General features: G+C 44.0%; 1 protein-coding gene across 1 annotated transcript in view; it reads left to right on the plus strand.

Annotated features, from left to right (window-relative positions):
• The window catches only part of KIF15 (kinesin family member 15), a 45,461-nt gene that overhangs the window by 1,216 nt on the left and 27,839 nt on the right, over positions 1 to 16,406 (plus strand). The window contains exons 2-13 of the mRNA XM_033078082.1: positions 2,741 to 2,780; positions 3,956 to 4,139; positions 5,239 to 5,315; positions 6,409 to 6,446; positions 6,582 to 6,679; positions 7,050 to 7,229; positions 7,925 to 8,134; positions 9,054 to 9,179; positions 11,245 to 11,367; positions 12,054 to 12,177; positions 14,934 to 15,025; positions 15,850 to 16,059. Coding sequence (XP_032933973.1) covers positions 2,741 to 2,780; positions 3,956 to 4,139; positions 5,239 to 5,315; positions 6,409 to 6,446; positions 6,582 to 6,679; positions 7,050 to 7,229; positions 7,925 to 8,134; positions 9,054 to 9,179; positions 11,245 to 11,367; positions 12,054 to 12,177; positions 14,934 to 15,025; positions 15,850 to 16,059 — 1,502 coding nt within the window. The remainder of the gene's footprint in view (positions 1 to 2,740; positions 2,781 to 3,955; positions 4,140 to 5,238; positions 5,316 to 6,408; positions 6,447 to 6,581; positions 6,680 to 7,049; positions 7,230 to 7,924; positions 8,135 to 9,053; positions 9,180 to 11,244; positions 11,368 to 12,053; positions 12,178 to 14,933; positions 15,026 to 15,849; positions 16,060 to 16,406) is intronic.

Here is a 16,406-nt window from a genome sequence, read left to right on the forward strand (position 1 = left end):
AGTTGTTTATTTGTAGAAGCACAGAGACAGTGCCTCAGGGACAAGGAGTCCCAAATGTTGAAGTCTGTGCTAAAAGCTTTCAGTATTAAAATTCCCGAATTAAAGCAGAAGCAACTCTAGCAGAAGCAGCTCATCATCACAGCTGATGATGGCAATGAGGAGCAAGGGGGAGAGAGTCTCTACCCAATGCATGGATTTTTCCAAATACAAATTACCCAATGAGCTAAAACCACAAACCTGAAGCATTTCTTCTAAACCTATTAGAATTATAGTTCTATAGTACAGAAGATTACAGTAATTTCATGAATACAAGCCTTACCAATTTGACCAAAATTTTGGTGGAAACCCGGAAGTGCGGCCAATATTCCGGGGCGGCTAATATATGAGCAACGTTCTAAAAGCTGCCAACACGGAAGTGAGAGCCCGCGGCAGCCCCAAGCCAAGCTGGAGCCCAGCCGACCCCGGCTGAGATGGGAAAGCCTGGCAGAGGCGGGGCCAGCAGTGTGGGGGGCGGGCGGCTGAGCCTGAGCCAGCAGGGCGGGGCAGGGGGGGCGGCAGAGCCCGGGCCAGCAGGGCGGGGGAGCCCGGGAGAACTGGGGCTAGCAGTGCAGGGGAGCATGGCAGAAGCAGGAAGCCCAGTGGGTGGGGCTGCCTGGCAGCGGGGGAAGCCCAGCAGAATCGGGGCCAGCAGCGTGGGGGTGCCCGGCGGTGCGGGGGCCTGCAGTGCCGGCCAGGGCGAGCAAACGCGGTGGCGGTGCAGACGGGAGGGGGCGGCCAGCGAGCCCGGCAGCGGCAGCAGCCCTGCCGGCCTGGCGAGCAAACGCGGCAGCGGGGCGGTGCTGACGGGAGAGGGAGGCCAGTGAGCCCGGCAGCGGCGGCAGCCCTGCCGGCCAGGCGAGCAAACGCGGCGCGGGGCAACCGGCATGCCTGGCAGCAGCGGCGGCGGCAGCCCTGCCGGCCAGGCGAGCAAACGCGGCGCGGGGCGACCGGCGTGCCTGGCAGCGGCGGCGGCGGTTGCCCCGCCGGCAGGGCTAGCAAACGCGGCAGCGGGGTGGTGCTGACGGGAGAGGGAGGCCAGCGAGCCCGGCAGCGGCCGCAGCCCTGCCGGCTTGGCGAGCAAATGCGGCAGCGGGGCGGTACTGATGGGAGAGGGGGGCCGGTGAGCCCGGCGACGGCGGCAGCCCTGCCGGCAGGGCGAGCAAACGCGGCAGCGGGGCGGTGCTGACGGGAGAGGAGGGACAGCGAGCCCGGCAGCAGGGTGGTGCTGACGGGAGAGGAGGGACAGCGAGCCCGGCAGCGGGGCGGTGCTGACAGGAGAGGAGGGACAGCGAGCCCGGCAGCGGCGGCAGCACCACCCGGCTGGCCCCGCTGAGCCGTGGCGCTGAGCTGGGCCACCCGGCCCCGTCGGCAACCATGAGCGGGCCGAGCCTGCCTGGCCCCGCCCCGAGCCAGCAAACCCTGCTATGCCACGATCCTGTTACTAATTGGCCAATTTGTGAAAGCTGCGCACGGATTCTCGCTACGAACGAAAGTGCGGCTAATATTTGGGGTGCGGCTTATTTATTGACAAAGACGGCAACATTGTCGACGCACCGGAAGTGCGGCTTATACTCCGTGTGGCTTGTATTCGTGAAACTACTGTACACATAATTTGTGTGTATAGCCTCTTCTATCTGAAGAATGTAAACAATATTCTTACTAGTTTTTATTATGTCTAGAACTATGTTTTTGAACTCTCACTCAGGCTTGGTTTTACATTAAATTCTAAAGCTTTTGCTCTTTGAGGCACTGAAAATATATTCTTACTTACAGTAATTTCACGACTATAAGGCACACCCTTTTGACTAAAATTTTCCCTCGAACCCGGAAGTGCGCCGTATAGTCCAGTGCGCCTTATCTGATGTACAAAGTTGTGAAATTTGCCAAACCGGAAGTGTGAGCTGTGAGCCATGGGGGGAGCCGGAAGTTTAACGGCAGCCGGCTGGGGGCAGGCCCGGAGGCCCGTGGCACCGCCCCTGCCGGGTGGAGGCAGGCCAGGGGGCCCGCGGCACCGCCCCTCTCGGGTCCAGGCAGTCCCGGGGGCCCATGGCTACTGGGTGAATGCGGGCCAGGGGGCCCATGGCACCCCCATTCCAGGGTGCAGGCAGTCCCGGGAGCCCATGGCTGCCGGGTGAAAGCAGGCCAGGGGGCCCGCGGCACTCCCCTTGCCGGGTCCAGGCAGTCCTGGAAGCACATGGCTACCGGGTGAATGCCGCCCAGGGGGCCTGTGGCACCCCCGTTCCCGGGTCCAGGCAGTCCCGGGGGCCCATGGCTGCCAGGTCCAGGGAGGCCCGGTGGCTTGCGGCACCGCCCCTGCCGGGTGGAGGCGGGCCCAGGGGCCAATGGCTGCCAGGTTGAGGCCCGGCCTTGGCCAGCAACCGTGCAGTGTGAGCTGGGGGCGGAGCCTCGCTGCAAAAAAACGCACACCTTATAGTCCGGTGCACCTTATCTGATCTACAAAGTTGCGAATTTTGCCGACTCTGGGGGGGTGCACCTTATAGTCCGGTGCGCCTTATGGTCGTGAAATTACTGTACTTAAAACTTAGTTTTTGCGCCTCTATTTCATGTACAAGTGGCTTAATGTACTTTATACAGCTCTCAATTTATTTCCCTCTGCACTGCTTATAACATTTTCTATTTAAGTGGGGAGTTTTGAGCAGTAATTTTATTTTAATTTTTGTATGTCTCTTTTCTTTTACAGATTTGCCTGACTCTTCAATATCTTTGTCGAACTCACATAGGTAAAATAATATTGGCCAGTTCCCATATATTATTAATGCACAGAAAGTGCAAACAAAACCTAGCATAACTTTGTGAGATAATTAAACATTTTTTCTTTCAATTTTTACCTGCCTAAGATTGCTGTCTTTCTTTCCTAACATCCTTACAGACTTAAAAATAATATACTCATAATAAAACTGTTGTGCTGACATGTTTGGCTCCTCTTGGAATGCTGCCATGCAATCAATTTTCATTTGTCTGCTAATTCTGCAGCTGGACTCTAGCATTTATATGAAGCAATATCCCACTAGGAACTTCAGTCCTGTGAGGAAACCCTAAACTAAAACTAAAACCAGAAAGGCCTTCTCCAAGTGTAAACTGTGCCACAACTCAGAATAATGTTGTACAATGAAAGCACATTTGGCAAATTAATTTGGTGTGTCTTAAATCTTCCCTTTCTCAGCTGCTGCTTATGTTCTCAACCCTTTCCTCTGCCATTACCCAACTACACATTTCATTCATGAAGACTCTTCCTCACTTTTAAAACTGTTCTCTTTTTTGTATACCAAAAGTAAAAATAGCAGTTATAACAACCTCCTGCTAAAACTTTTGGAAAAGTATGAAGTAAAGTAAATCCAAGTTTGCTACCACTTCATGTAATAATTTAGTTCTTGAGTATTTTATGTGTGTATTGGTATTTATGGCAGAACTCTTCAGAGCCTTAATGTAAGTCGTGCATAGTTACTTATTAAATGTGAAAAATGTGATGAAATTGATTAGGGATGTTTTAGATGCAGGCACTTGCTATGCTTTATTTGATTCATTGGTCAAGAATTGATTCTTTTTCCCCTTCTTGTGAGCACCAAAGAATGATAGCAACTGTTTTGCTGGACTGTAGCAGTATCTGATCCATCGATCCATTAAAACGTCAGGAGTAAGAAGGGCATCTCATGTTCACTATGCAGTGTGTTCTTTTAGCGCTAAAGTTAGGTGCCACAGCAATAAATTGCATATAACTGCATGTTCTTTATTTTTAAATCTCCCATGTTTTTACCTTTGTTGATTTAATCTACAAGTAGTAGAATGATTTTCGGGCAGACCTTTGTAAGACTTCATATGCTTAATCTGGTGCAATCTAATTTTATTGTACAATGGGTCCATTTGGAAGTAATCTAATGTATAAACATTTATTTAGTGTTGAAGGTGATGCTATCAAAGTTTTTGTAAGGGTGCGTCCCCCTTCAGACAGACCTGCATTAACTGATGGAGATCATGGCTTGTGTTTATCTGTCCTTTCATCAAATACCATCCGTCTGCATTCAAAGCCTGAGCCAAAGATCTTCACTTTTGATTATGTTGCAAATATGGAAACAACACAGGTAATAATTTCCAGAATCTCACAATTACTCCTATTTTCATCCAAGTTTTGGTAACTACTGTGGTAAGCCTTTCTAAAGATGTAGTGTGTTAGGTCTAATTTTTTGCAGTGGTCAGATTGGGGATTATGTCATTATAGTACAGAATGCTGCACTAAATTCTGTTCTCTAATAGTTTTGATGCGATTTTTTTTTTAGCTGCTAATTTCTTTAATTGCCGTTTTAAATTAAAATTGAAAGTTTTGTTTGTAAGTGTTATGGTAACACCATAGACAGAAAATAAATCTGCCTGTTGAGACAAATGTATAAAAATAACTGGCAGTCAGTAGCTGATATTAAGATGTGATTTCACAGAAGATGCTTAGTTGGAAGGGAGTCACAAGGATCATCAAGTTCAACTCATGGCCCTGCAAGTTTGTATTTAAGAAACTTTGGAGTTTATATTCTACTTACTATAAGTCCTTTTTATACTTTTGCCTTTTAAATGTATTGTTCACCTGGGGCAAGTAATACTGTAAAGAAAATCCTTCAATTTAATTTCTATAATATGGTGTTTGACATTCTGAACATAATTTTATTTCTGCTAAGACTCCCAATTCCATTTAATTTCTGTTAAAAAAACAAAATAAAATCTCACCTGCTGTAGGCTATTATTTGTAGCTAGGGTCTTGCAGATCTAAGAGAAAAATGTAGAGATAGATGAGACTAAGTTCGGTTGAATGTGCCATTGTACAGTGGCAAATGTTGAAAGCTAGATTTCATAAGTGTCACAGGTACCTGACCTACTGATGGTACAAACTGCATAACATAATCAAAACCACTGGATCGTTATTGTTATTATGTGGAAGCTGTTAATATTGTGCTGGATTTTATTATTTCTCTTCAAGTTAATCAAGGAATAAAATTTTTTCAGAGAGACTGATTTATGTCACAAATACTTAGGATGTATTGTTTTGCTGTGAGAATTCCAGGGGTCATGGTACATGTCTAACCTTAAGGAATGCATTTATTATATACTATAAAGTTATGGCATAGGAAACAGTGATATAAAGGATATTTAAAACAGGTGGTGCCAAGTGCCTTCTCTTTCCCTTGTCCCCAGGAGTCTGTGTTCTCAGGTGTGGCTAAAAGCATTGTAGAATCTTGTATGAATGGCTACAATGGAACCATCTTTGCATAGTAAGTGATTTCATAGCAATTACTCATTTTGTAGCAATGGTGTCATTTAAGGTGATTGTGCTAATAAACAGTTGGGGGTTTAAGAGCCAGAGCCTGCCTAACGTTACAGTAAACTTTAGAAGTGCTTCCTTACTGCAGCACAGCTTAAGGAATGTTTTTGCAATATTGGATGGTACTCTTTGCCCCTCTTTTGGAGAAATCTGTATGTAGGTGTTATGCTTTTAACACTTAAGGCTAAAAATGCAGACAAACTCATTTCAATCTTACTATTATTTACTTAAAAAGTAGGAATTTCATTGTACTGTTAAAAGAGAGCTAGTGGCCTTCAGTTCATCCATGGTAAAATGGAATGAAAGTTGTTTTAACTTGATATTTGGTCAGCTCAACTCTTCAGTGACTCTTAGCTGCATGTGGGAAAACTCATGAATGATAATTTTAACTTTTAGAACATTTTTAAGGTAGAAATATATCTATGACTATCATAGTAGTGTGAATATCATTATGTTAACTCAATATTTATGCATTTTGAAAACTGAGGAAGCACTTTGGTCAGAAAATGCTGACTTAAAGGGCTAATCTAATCAAAACTTTACTTGAGGGTTTTTTTTAGTGTAGCACAGCTTTTGCAAAACTATCAAGTCCACTTTGTTAAAATATACAAATGTGGAAGTTTCTCTAGCATGATTAATAACTTCCTTAGAAAAAAAACTTTAAAAGAAAAATAGACTTAAAGTCAAATATATCCTTATGTGCACTACTGCATGAGATAAAGATTGACCCAAAAATTAGTTTAGTATATATATTGGAAAGCCTTCGTTTTAATGCTAAGTTCCCTTTCCAGCAGAAATGAGGAAGAAAATGGTGGTTGATAGGGGAGACAAACCAGGATTTATCTAATGGGATTTCTTGGTAAAATTTGCTGTTCCATTTTTATACCTTTCTAGCTGATTTCTCAGCTTGCTTCTATCTCCTTCAGTTTAGATTATTTTTTCATTGTTTTAAGCTTTGACTTCTTAAAAGAAGTAGACTAATGAAAAAATCAGAATAAAGCTTAATCTCATGTGGGTTTTTTTGTTGTTTGTTTTTTTGTTAGTGGCCAGACTGGGTCAGGAAAAACCTTTACTATGATGGGTAAGTGCAGGAAAGATTAATCTTTCAGTGATTTCTTTTTTTCTCTTTTTTTTATCTTGAGATGTATTCCTTCTGTCAACCATTACTCTTGAGTAACACTAATTGATTATTCTTTTGATTTAAAAATCTCTTTAGGACCATCTGATTCTGATAATTTCACTCACAGTCTGAGAGGTGTAATTCCACGGAGCTTTGAATACTTATTTTTTCTAATTGAGCGGGAAAAGGAAAAGGTACTTTTATTTTATAATTACTATTGCAGTAATGTCTCATAGTAAAGATTAGCTAAGGTTAGTAAACTGGGTGTGCAGCCCTTAAATTGCCAAGATTATTGTATTAATGAGAAATGCTTACATCTAGTACTCTACTAAATGATGGTACAGTTTCTTCATATACAAGTGTGCTTATTTTTGAGTCTAAAAGTGCATCTAGGTTTCTGGATGTTGGTTGTCACTTGCGCATGAGAAATGTATAGTATGCAGAATATATATGCAATCTAATAGCTTTAGATATTGTGTGAAAAGAGACTTGGTGCCATGCAATGACAGACTTAAAACCAATCTGTTCATAGTGTAAATTACTGTGAATTACTGTGTTTTTCAGGCTGGCAGTGGAAAGAGTTTTCTCTGCAAATGCTCATTTATTGAAATATACAATGAACAGATATTTGACTTGCTAGATTCTGCTTCGGCTGGACTCTTTCTCAGAGAACACATCAAGAAGGGAGTCTTTGTTGATGGTGCTGTTGAACAGGTGGTGTCATCTGCTGCTGAGGCATACCAGGTATATTTTAGCACTTTTTAATGCTGGACTAGTCATCTTAAATCTGAAGTGGTAAATATTTGTCTTGGATTAAAGCACTTTTTTTTGCTCATTTTTTGTCTGTGATGCTTTTTCCCCCTATCTCTCTACTTCAAAACATTATTTAAAAAGCTGGTTTAAGGCAATGCTTCCTAAGTATCCCACACCTGTAGGAAATCAAAACGGTTCTAGAGTTTGGAATACCTGAATTGCAATTACAGTAAACTTTCCCTAATGCTTGCCCTACACATCTCTGAAATAGCCACAGAAAACTGCATTTCTGGCTAAGCGGGCTCCATGTGTTCCAGAATTGTCCAGTTTATTTCTCCATGAATGATACACATACGCATAGTACTTGTGTGACTTTTTAATTTTTTTTTAAGTATTATTTTGTGTACTGCTAACATGTACCAGTATGGGGTATGTTATGCTTTCAAACAGCAGCGGCACTTTTGGAGAAAATAATTTAATGTTATAACAAGTTCTGCTACTAAGCTTGACTGTAGCTATATCTTTTTTACTTTTTAAATACTTCTCTTGGAAAACAGTGAAAAACATTCTTGTCCTTGAGATTTTTAAAAACTGTTGCATGGAATTGTGCCTATAGCTGCTTATGTCACCTGTATATAAAGTACAGTCTGACACAGCTGAAATTGGGATGTCTTTTTCATGCTTAGGTATTAACCAAGGGCTGGAGAAACCGTCGTGTAGCATCGACCTCCATGAACAGAGAATCCTCCAGATCACATGCAGTTTTCACTATCACAGTGGAATCCATGGAGAAAAACAGTGAGGTTGTTAACATTCGGTCTTCCCTGCTCAACCTGGTAGACTTGGCAGGATCTGAGAGACAGAAAGACACCCATACAGAAGGACTGAGGTTAAAGGTTAGTTCTGTAGTATCTGTGGCATCTTTCTCCTTTCAGATGCAATGTACAGTAATTTCACGAATACAAGCCGCAGCAATTTGACAAAAATTTTGGTGGAAACCCGGAAGTGCGGCTAATAGTCGGGTGCAGCTAATATATTAATAATTTTCTGACATTTACAACCCCAGACGTGCCAGCCAGAGTGCCGAGCCAAGCATCGGCCAGTAAAAGCCGGCATTTCGCAATTGTTACAGTGTTACCGTGTTGCCCTGGCTCCCTGCAGGCAGCCCGGGGGGCGGGGAGAGAGGCGGGAGAGCCCTCTTCTTCCCTCCTCTGCCGCAGCCCAGGGGAGCGGGGGGGGGGGGGGGGGGGGGGGGGCGCCGCCATTGCCGCGGCCCGGGGAGGACGCGGGGGGGCCGCGCCGCCATTGCCGCGGCCCGGGGAGGGGGGGGGAAGTGCGCGCCGCCATTGCCGCGGCTCGGGGAGGAGGCGGGGTGCTTTGTCCGCGCCCGCCGCCACGGGCGCGGGAAAACTCCGTCCCCGCCCGCCACCGCTGCCGTAGGAGCAGGGGAAGCTCCGTCCCTGCCTGCCACCGCGGGGCAACGCCGACCCGGGGTGACCGAGCCCAGGGGCAGCGGCGGCCGGCCCCGAGCGGCAGCACCGGGCTGGGCCACCTGGCCCCGTCAGCGGCCCCTAGCGGGCCGAACCTGCACAGCCTTAGCTCAGCCAGTAAACCCCGCCCTCCCGTGGTTCTGTTACTAATTGCACGCGGGTCCTCGCTGCGAACGACAGAGCGGCTTATATTCGTGTGCGGCTTATCTATGGACAAAAACCAAAATATTTGCCAACACCCAGAGATGCGGCTTATACTCAGTGCGGCTTGTATTCGTGAATTTACTGTAAATCGATTTACTCTTCTTCCTTTCTCTTTTTTTAGGAAGCAGGTAACATCAATCGATCACTAAGCTGCCTGGGCCAAGTAATCACAGCACTTGTTGATGTGGGCAATGGCAAACAGAGACACATTTGTTACCGGGATTCCAAGCTCACTTTTCTGCTACGGGTAATATATATCTGCTGGATTTTATCTGCCACCTGGGATGTAGAAAAAAATATTTCATTGGGCTTTTTTGCTATAAAAGCTGAACTCCATTGCATTAAAATTGTTTCAATACTGGGCAACTGGAAAAAAGACTGAAAATTATCTTTTTAACCTAAACAGATTTCTAATCAATCTATTGCTGTTAAAATCTATTTATTCTCATAAGCTCCTACCACATACATATTTGGAAGTTTTAATGGAAAAAAAAAATCACATCTTCATCCTTATAATTTTGGAAATAATGTGTATCAAGGTGTGATATTTAGAGAGGTGTTGAAACACTTGATGTGATTTCCAGAATTAGCTGATGTGCGCTTAGTGGATAGGTCTGATGTTAAAAGTTAGTTAAATTTAGTCTCCTACCTGAAAGCTTATAGGCCCTTTTCAAAAGGAACACAAAAAGACAGAAGCACAGATTTGTTGGATGTCAGCACTCACCAAAATTCTGTGAAGAGTACATGAATATCTGTAGTATATTTTTGAATTACAGTATTTGTACACATACAATATTTGTATTACAACACAGTATTGTGATCACAGCAAAAATTTCTCATTGTTCCACCCCAGTTTTATGTAGATTGAAATTCTGAGGAATTATGTTCTTCCAATGCGACCCAAAATACATAGAAATTGGAAGATAATTACAACTTTGTGAGATGTTACTTTAAGTGGTTATTTTTTGAGGTGTCTATACTCCAAAGAAGTCCACAAACATGACCTTCACTACTAGAGAGAGAATGCCATTAAGACTTATGGACTATTCTGTATGTGCTAAATTTTTAGTCTTTAGCTATAAATGCTGCCTTCCCCTGAGATTTGAGAGCTATTTGTTAACAGCACAGAAATACCTGAAGATACATGTGTAAAAGGGAGATGATCCTTCCATATCCTTGGTCAAAAATCTGTTGGTTTGTGATTTTTGTTTGTTCGATAGTTGCAAGTAGAAGGAAGATAGGTTGGAACAATGAACAGATCATGTTGAAAGTAGTGTAACCACTAATCTGCTAATCACCAAAATTTATTTTTGCAGTTGTTTAGAATTTTTTTTCCTTTCCCTGCTGTTCAGGTGAAGAAACTATCTCTATATAGTCAGGGTTTTGAAGCCCCATATATAGTCTCTATTTACAGTCACATCCCTCATACCCACATTTGAAAATAAAATTTGAGAAACTTACAGTAATTTCACGAATACAAGCCGCACTGTTTTGACCAAAATTTTGCTCCCATACCAGGAATGCAGCTAATATTCAGGTGCGGCCAATATGTGAATAATTTTCTGACATTTTCAACCCTGGGAGTGCAAACCAAGTTAGTGCAAACTGCAAAGTCGAGCTCCTGCCAGTAAAACCGTGCATTTACGCGGTTGTTACAAATTGATACTCTGTTGCACGGCAGGTGGAGCTGCTCTGTGCAGGCAGCACAGGGGGTGGGGAAGGCGGGGCAGCTCTCTCCTGCTTGGCCCCGCGGCTCGGGGGGCTCCAGTCCCCGCGTGCCGCCGCCGCAGGAGCAGGCAGGCCACATCCCCGGCTCCCATCACTGCCACAGGTGCTGGTGGGCTCCATGTTCCCCCTGCCGCCGCGGGGCAGCGCTGGGCTGGGGTGACCGAGCCCAGCAGTGGCTGCGGCCGGCCCCGAGCGGCAGCGCCGAGCTGGGCCACCCAGCCCTGTCGGCAACCCCGAGCCCTCATGGCCCGAGCCGAGCCAGTAAACCCCGCCCTGCCGCGGTTCCATTACTATTTGGCAACTTTGTTGCACGCGGGTCCTCGCTGCAAATGACAGAGCGGCTTATACTCGGGTGCGGCTTGTTTATGGACAAAAAACAAAATGTTTACCAACACCCAGCGATGCGGCTTATACTCAGTGCGACTTGTATTTGTGAATTTACTGTACTACCTTCTGAGTGGATAGTTGTTAAACGAACTTCTTTTTGCAATTTTTTTCAAAATTATACACAGTATCTTTTAGGTGGTTGGTTCCTATTGTCACAAAAACATGCAAATAAAACTAACTTCAGTGTTTTTAAATAGGATTCTCTTGGTGGTAATGCAAAAACGTGTATAATTGCCAACGTTGACCCAGGATCCAAGTGTTTTGGTGAAACACTGTCCACTCTTAATTTTGCTCAGAGAGCAAAGTTGATTAAAAACAAGGTAAGAGAGTTACTTAATGTCTTCATTGTAGCAAGACACTTGTAATTGAACTTGGGTATCTGCAAGCAAGGTAGCTCTAGTGCTTTCACTACTTTTGCCTAATTTAGTTTATTTGAAAACTTTATTTTGCTGGGGGGGGGTGTGTTTAAGACAAATTGCTTTGAAAAGGGCTTCTTTGCTCTTCCTTAGGAATAAAGGAAAACAGCTAGAGACTAAGTAATGGCTGTTAATACCATGTATTCATTGCTTGTTCTCAGAGCACTTCATTTGAAAAGTAAGAAGTATATCTCTACTAAAAATGCAAGTTGTCAAAAAAATTTCTGATTCAATATTTTCTGTTTACTGGTTCTATACTAATCCTAGTGCCCAAAATGTAATTTCTCATAAGTGGGTTTTTAAAAGCATATTGGCATTTAGCTGAAACTGTCTGACATAAACTGCTTTGTTGGTGAAAGAGATCTGGACAAAATTCTGCAGAAAACATTACATTTTTTAACCTCTAATTCCATCTGAAGTGCAACTTGCTGGTTTCTCAGTGTATGGAACTTTGCTTTTCCCATGAATTCTTCCTTTCTTAAGATGGAAAGAGTTCTCAGTATATTTACTTGTTGGCATTCTTGAGTTTTCTCTTATAATGTAAGATGTTTATTTATACCTTTTCCTGATTTTTCTCCTACTTATAAAAGGCTGTAGTAAATGAAGATACACAAGGAAATGTGAGTCAGCTGCAAGCTGAAATCAAGAAGTTGAAAAAGCAACTTGCTCAACTTACTTCAGTGCCATCTGTGTGCAGTATTTCTGTATCACAAGGTAAGAGTTGTAAGTAAAGGTGAATTTGCTATTTCTGTAGCCCAGAAGGTTGGGGGCATTCATTAAATTTTTGAACAATTAATATTTTTGTAAGGACTGGCCTACAGGGGTCACATTTTCCTTCTGGATCCTGTTTCCTGTACTTATATCTGCTACCTTGCAGAAATTGTTAATGTGGTTTTATTTTCTTTCTGGGTTTGGGTACTGGACTATGGCTTTATTATGATACTAGGTATTCTTCAACTTCTTAAGAGATATATAATCCTTTAAGTGACCTAAAGTTTGCATGTGATTCCTTGTACATTTAAGTCAGAGGGGAAGGCATGATGTTGCATTCTTTTTAAGCTCAGGACTGGATTTTTTTTTCCCCCCCCTTCCCTTTTTTGCCCCTTCCACAAGAACCTAGGAGGGATGCTTACGTTCAATCGACATTTGATTTCAATGTAAGATGGAAATAGAATTTTTAGGTAATCTTCCCTAAGCTTCTCACCAGGCCGTTTTGTCTGCAATACAAATCTCAGCAGAGCTTCCCAGTATGTATGTTTCTCACTGAAATGCACTACTTGATAATGTTTGATTGCAAGATTGTAAACTTTGTCTTCTAAGTCTTACTGTTTTTGTGAGCCAATTCTTTCTGATCTTGCCAAGAAATAGAAGATACAACAGGAGAAGCTATGACAGAAGTTAGAAAGCCTTGTATAATATAAAGCATCGGGGGTTGAGTTTTTCCAAGGAAAAAGTACTTCTCTGTTAGCATACACGTTTAACCAGTAAAAACAAGTCAGAGATGAGGTAGGACACTAAATCATGGTATGTAAATATACGAATATTGACAGAGGGGTCAATGTTTATACCCATGATAGAGTTCTGAGAGAAAACAAGTGATGATGCTTAAGCACTGAGGAAGAGTTTTGAGCTGTGTTTGTTCTCTGCAGTTAAATTATGTTTGTAATACTCAATCACAAATACAAAATCTGTTCCCTAGGTGCTTTAGAAACATGATGGCATTTTAAGATATATTAAATCATGATAATGTAGCTATCATGCACCTAGATACTATGGTGATTAGTATTCCATAAATAAGTAGACTTGTCTGTATTAGAATATTCAGAAATGCTATTTTGAATTAATTTCTAAGTACAGTAATTTCACGAATACAAGCCGCACCAATTTGACTAAGATTTTGCTCCTAAACCGGAAATGCGGCTAATAATCAGGAGCGGCTAATACAACCTCAGAAGTGCCTGCCAGAGTGCTGAGCCGAGCAGCTGCAAAGTCGGCATTTTGCGATTGTTACAAATCGCTACTTTGTTGCACCGCGGGTGGAGCCTGGCTCCCTGTAGGCAGCACGGGGGGGGCGGGGAGAGAGGCAGGAGAGCTCTCTTTCCTCCTCTGCCACAGCCCAGGGGAGAGACGGGGGGGGCCCGGCGCCGCCATTGCCGTGGCCCGGGGAGGAGAGGGGGGACCCGGGCCGCCCCTACCGCGGCCCGGGGGGGGGTGGGGAAGCCCGCGCCGCCATTGCTGCGGCCCGGGGAGGGGGGGGGAAGCCGGCGCCGCCATTGCTGCGGCCCAGGGAGGGGGGGGGGAAGCCGGCGCCGCCATTGCTGCGGCCCGGGGAGGGGGGGGGAAGCCGGCGCCGCCATTGCTGCGGCCCAGGGAGGGGAGGGGAAGCGCGCGCCGCCATTGCTGCGGCCCAGGGAGGGGGGGGGAAGCGCCCGCCGCCATTGCTGCGGCTCGGGGAGCCGACAGGAGCCCCGCGCAAGCCATTGCTGTGGCCCGGGGAGCCGACGGGGTGCTTTGTCCCCGCCCGCCGCCGCCGCGGCAGGAACGGGGAAACTCCGTCCCTGCCCGCCGCCGGCGCCACGGGCGCGGGAAAGCTCCCTCCCCGCCCGCCGCCGCTGCCGTAGGAGCAGGGGAAGCTCCGTCCCTGCCTGCCACCGCAGGGCAGCGCCGACCCGGGGTGACCGAGCCCAGTGGCAGTGGCGGCCGGCCCCGAGCTGCAGCACCGTGCTGGACCACCTGGCCCCGTCAGCGGCCCCTAGCGGGCCGAGCCTGCACAGCCTTAGCTCAGCCAGTAAACCCCGCCCTCCCGCGGTTCTGTTACTAATTGCACGCGGGTCCTCGCTGCGAACGACAGAGCGGCTTATATTCGTGTGCGGCTTATCTATGGACAAAAACCAAAATATTTGCCAACACCCAGAGATGCGGCTTATAGTCAGTGCGGCTTGTATTCGTGAATTTACTGTAGATTATTAAACCCTCTTAATCCCTTGTGTGGACGCTTTCCTTCCACATTAAACCACTAATTTTCCACATAATTCAGGTTTATTTTCTTAAATTTTCTTCTCATGAACCAGTCAGTCCACTTTTAATATGTACAAACTGTACTAATAATGCTAACAGTGGCTTAGTGTTATTAAATTAATTTCAGAGGAGGTTTTGCATTTTATAGATATGCTTAGCTGGACAGACTGATTCTTTTATTAAAGTTCATTGCAAGGCTGTTAATGCTTGAACAACTTTGTTAATTATGCAGTTATGTAAATTAGCTCTGTTTTTCATCAGCACTTGCAGGTGACTAGAAATACTCAGACACAGTGTGCTCTGGGTATGGCACATGATTTTTGTGGAAGAATTAGTGTTTAAAGAATTTATTTGAATTTGCTTTATACAGTTGTCATGTTATATATGTAGCAAAAGCTAGCTAAGTGGCATTTTAATAAATATGTCATTTGTTTCTTTGCCTTCCCTTACAGATGCCATTGACAAAGGGAACAACAACATAAATTACATGAACAAGTTTCTGCAGGCAATGTTGTTCTGGGAGAAATCAGAAGGTGAAAAGAAGGTAAAAAAGCACTGATATTTCTAAGTGCATTTGTACTTTCTGGTGAGACACTAGTGAGCATATTGAAGATGACTCTCTTAATGCATTTTTTTCCTTTATTTTGAAAAAAAATACTCTGTCCAAAGATAACAAGTTTTGGTAACGAGGCAACTTAGTCAAATGATGTTTAAGATAACATCTGTAGTGCTTAACAACAATGGTTTAGTGGTGGACTTGGCACTGGTGGATTAATGGTTGGATTTGATAATCCTAAAAGGCTTTTCCAACCGAAATAATCCTGTTTCTATTCTGTCTTTCAAATTCTGACAAGCCATAGGAAATCTTTGATAGTATATTTAATTTTAAGGGGTTGGAGGCGGGGGTTTACTGGGATTTTCTTATTAAAAAAAATTGAACAGAACAAGCTTCTGTTTCACTTAACTTTGAGTGTTTTAATCAACAGTTGTTTTTTTGAAGTAAACATACTAGTCATTCTTATTTTATTATTCTTTGGACATGGTGTAGTACTGAAACAACCAAAATGGATTTTTATTTTTTCTTCAGAAAATTAATCAAAACAGACACCCTAATGATGCACACCTGAGGTGCCTAATTGAATACTTACTCGACTAGATTATGGAGTATCTAAGTACAATTTTTGCAACTTGTTGTAAATTTGAATTCTTGATATGAGCTGTTGCTCTTTGCAAATCTACTGCAAATGATGGTCTGTGTGTTCACAAAACTACTGTAACTGAGATTTTTGCATGATTTGTCTGCCTCTGCAGACATGTATGTAAGATGTGCACCTTAAAAACTCACTAATCTATATACGTACTTTCAAGAATTTATTGGAGAAAGTTGCACAGCTAGAAGAATTGTGTGCCAAGAAGGAAAAATTTGTTCAGTCCAATAAAATGATAATTAAATTCCGGGAAGACCATATTGTTCGCTTGGAGAGATTACATAAAGAAGGTGGTGGAATTCTATTGCCAAAAGAGCAAGATGATCTCCTCCGTGACTTAAGGGAGGAATTGCAGATACTCAGAGAACAGGTAAAGTCTTTGGTTCTTCTTTTCTGGAACAGTTTTTATTGAGATAGCTCACATGTTGTAGTCCAGTGATGGGTGAATATGGGCTTTTTAGGAAAGTCACATAGAAAAACAGGATGGTGGTGGGTTCCCTTACAGAAGCATGTCAAACTCATGGGGTTTCCCTGTGGAAGAGATAATGGCTGGGTTTAGATTTTAGAGCTTGAGTTTACCTAAGAGGAGAGTTTAGTATGGGTAATGTCAGGGTGGGAGCTTGCCTCAGACCAACTGATCTGGAGTTAGGCAGAGGACCAAAGTTTCTTTTCAGGAACTCAAGGAAGTCTCCAAATCACAAATCCTCATTCATATGG

This window comes from Catharus ustulatus, chromosome 1, assembly GCF_009819885.2.
Source record: "Catharus ustulatus isolate bCatUst1 chromosome 1, bCatUst1.pri.v2, whole genome shotgun sequence".
In the NCBI taxonomy this organism is placed as follows: domain Eukaryota; kingdom Metazoa; phylum Chordata; class Aves; order Passeriformes; family Turdidae; genus Catharus; species Catharus ustulatus.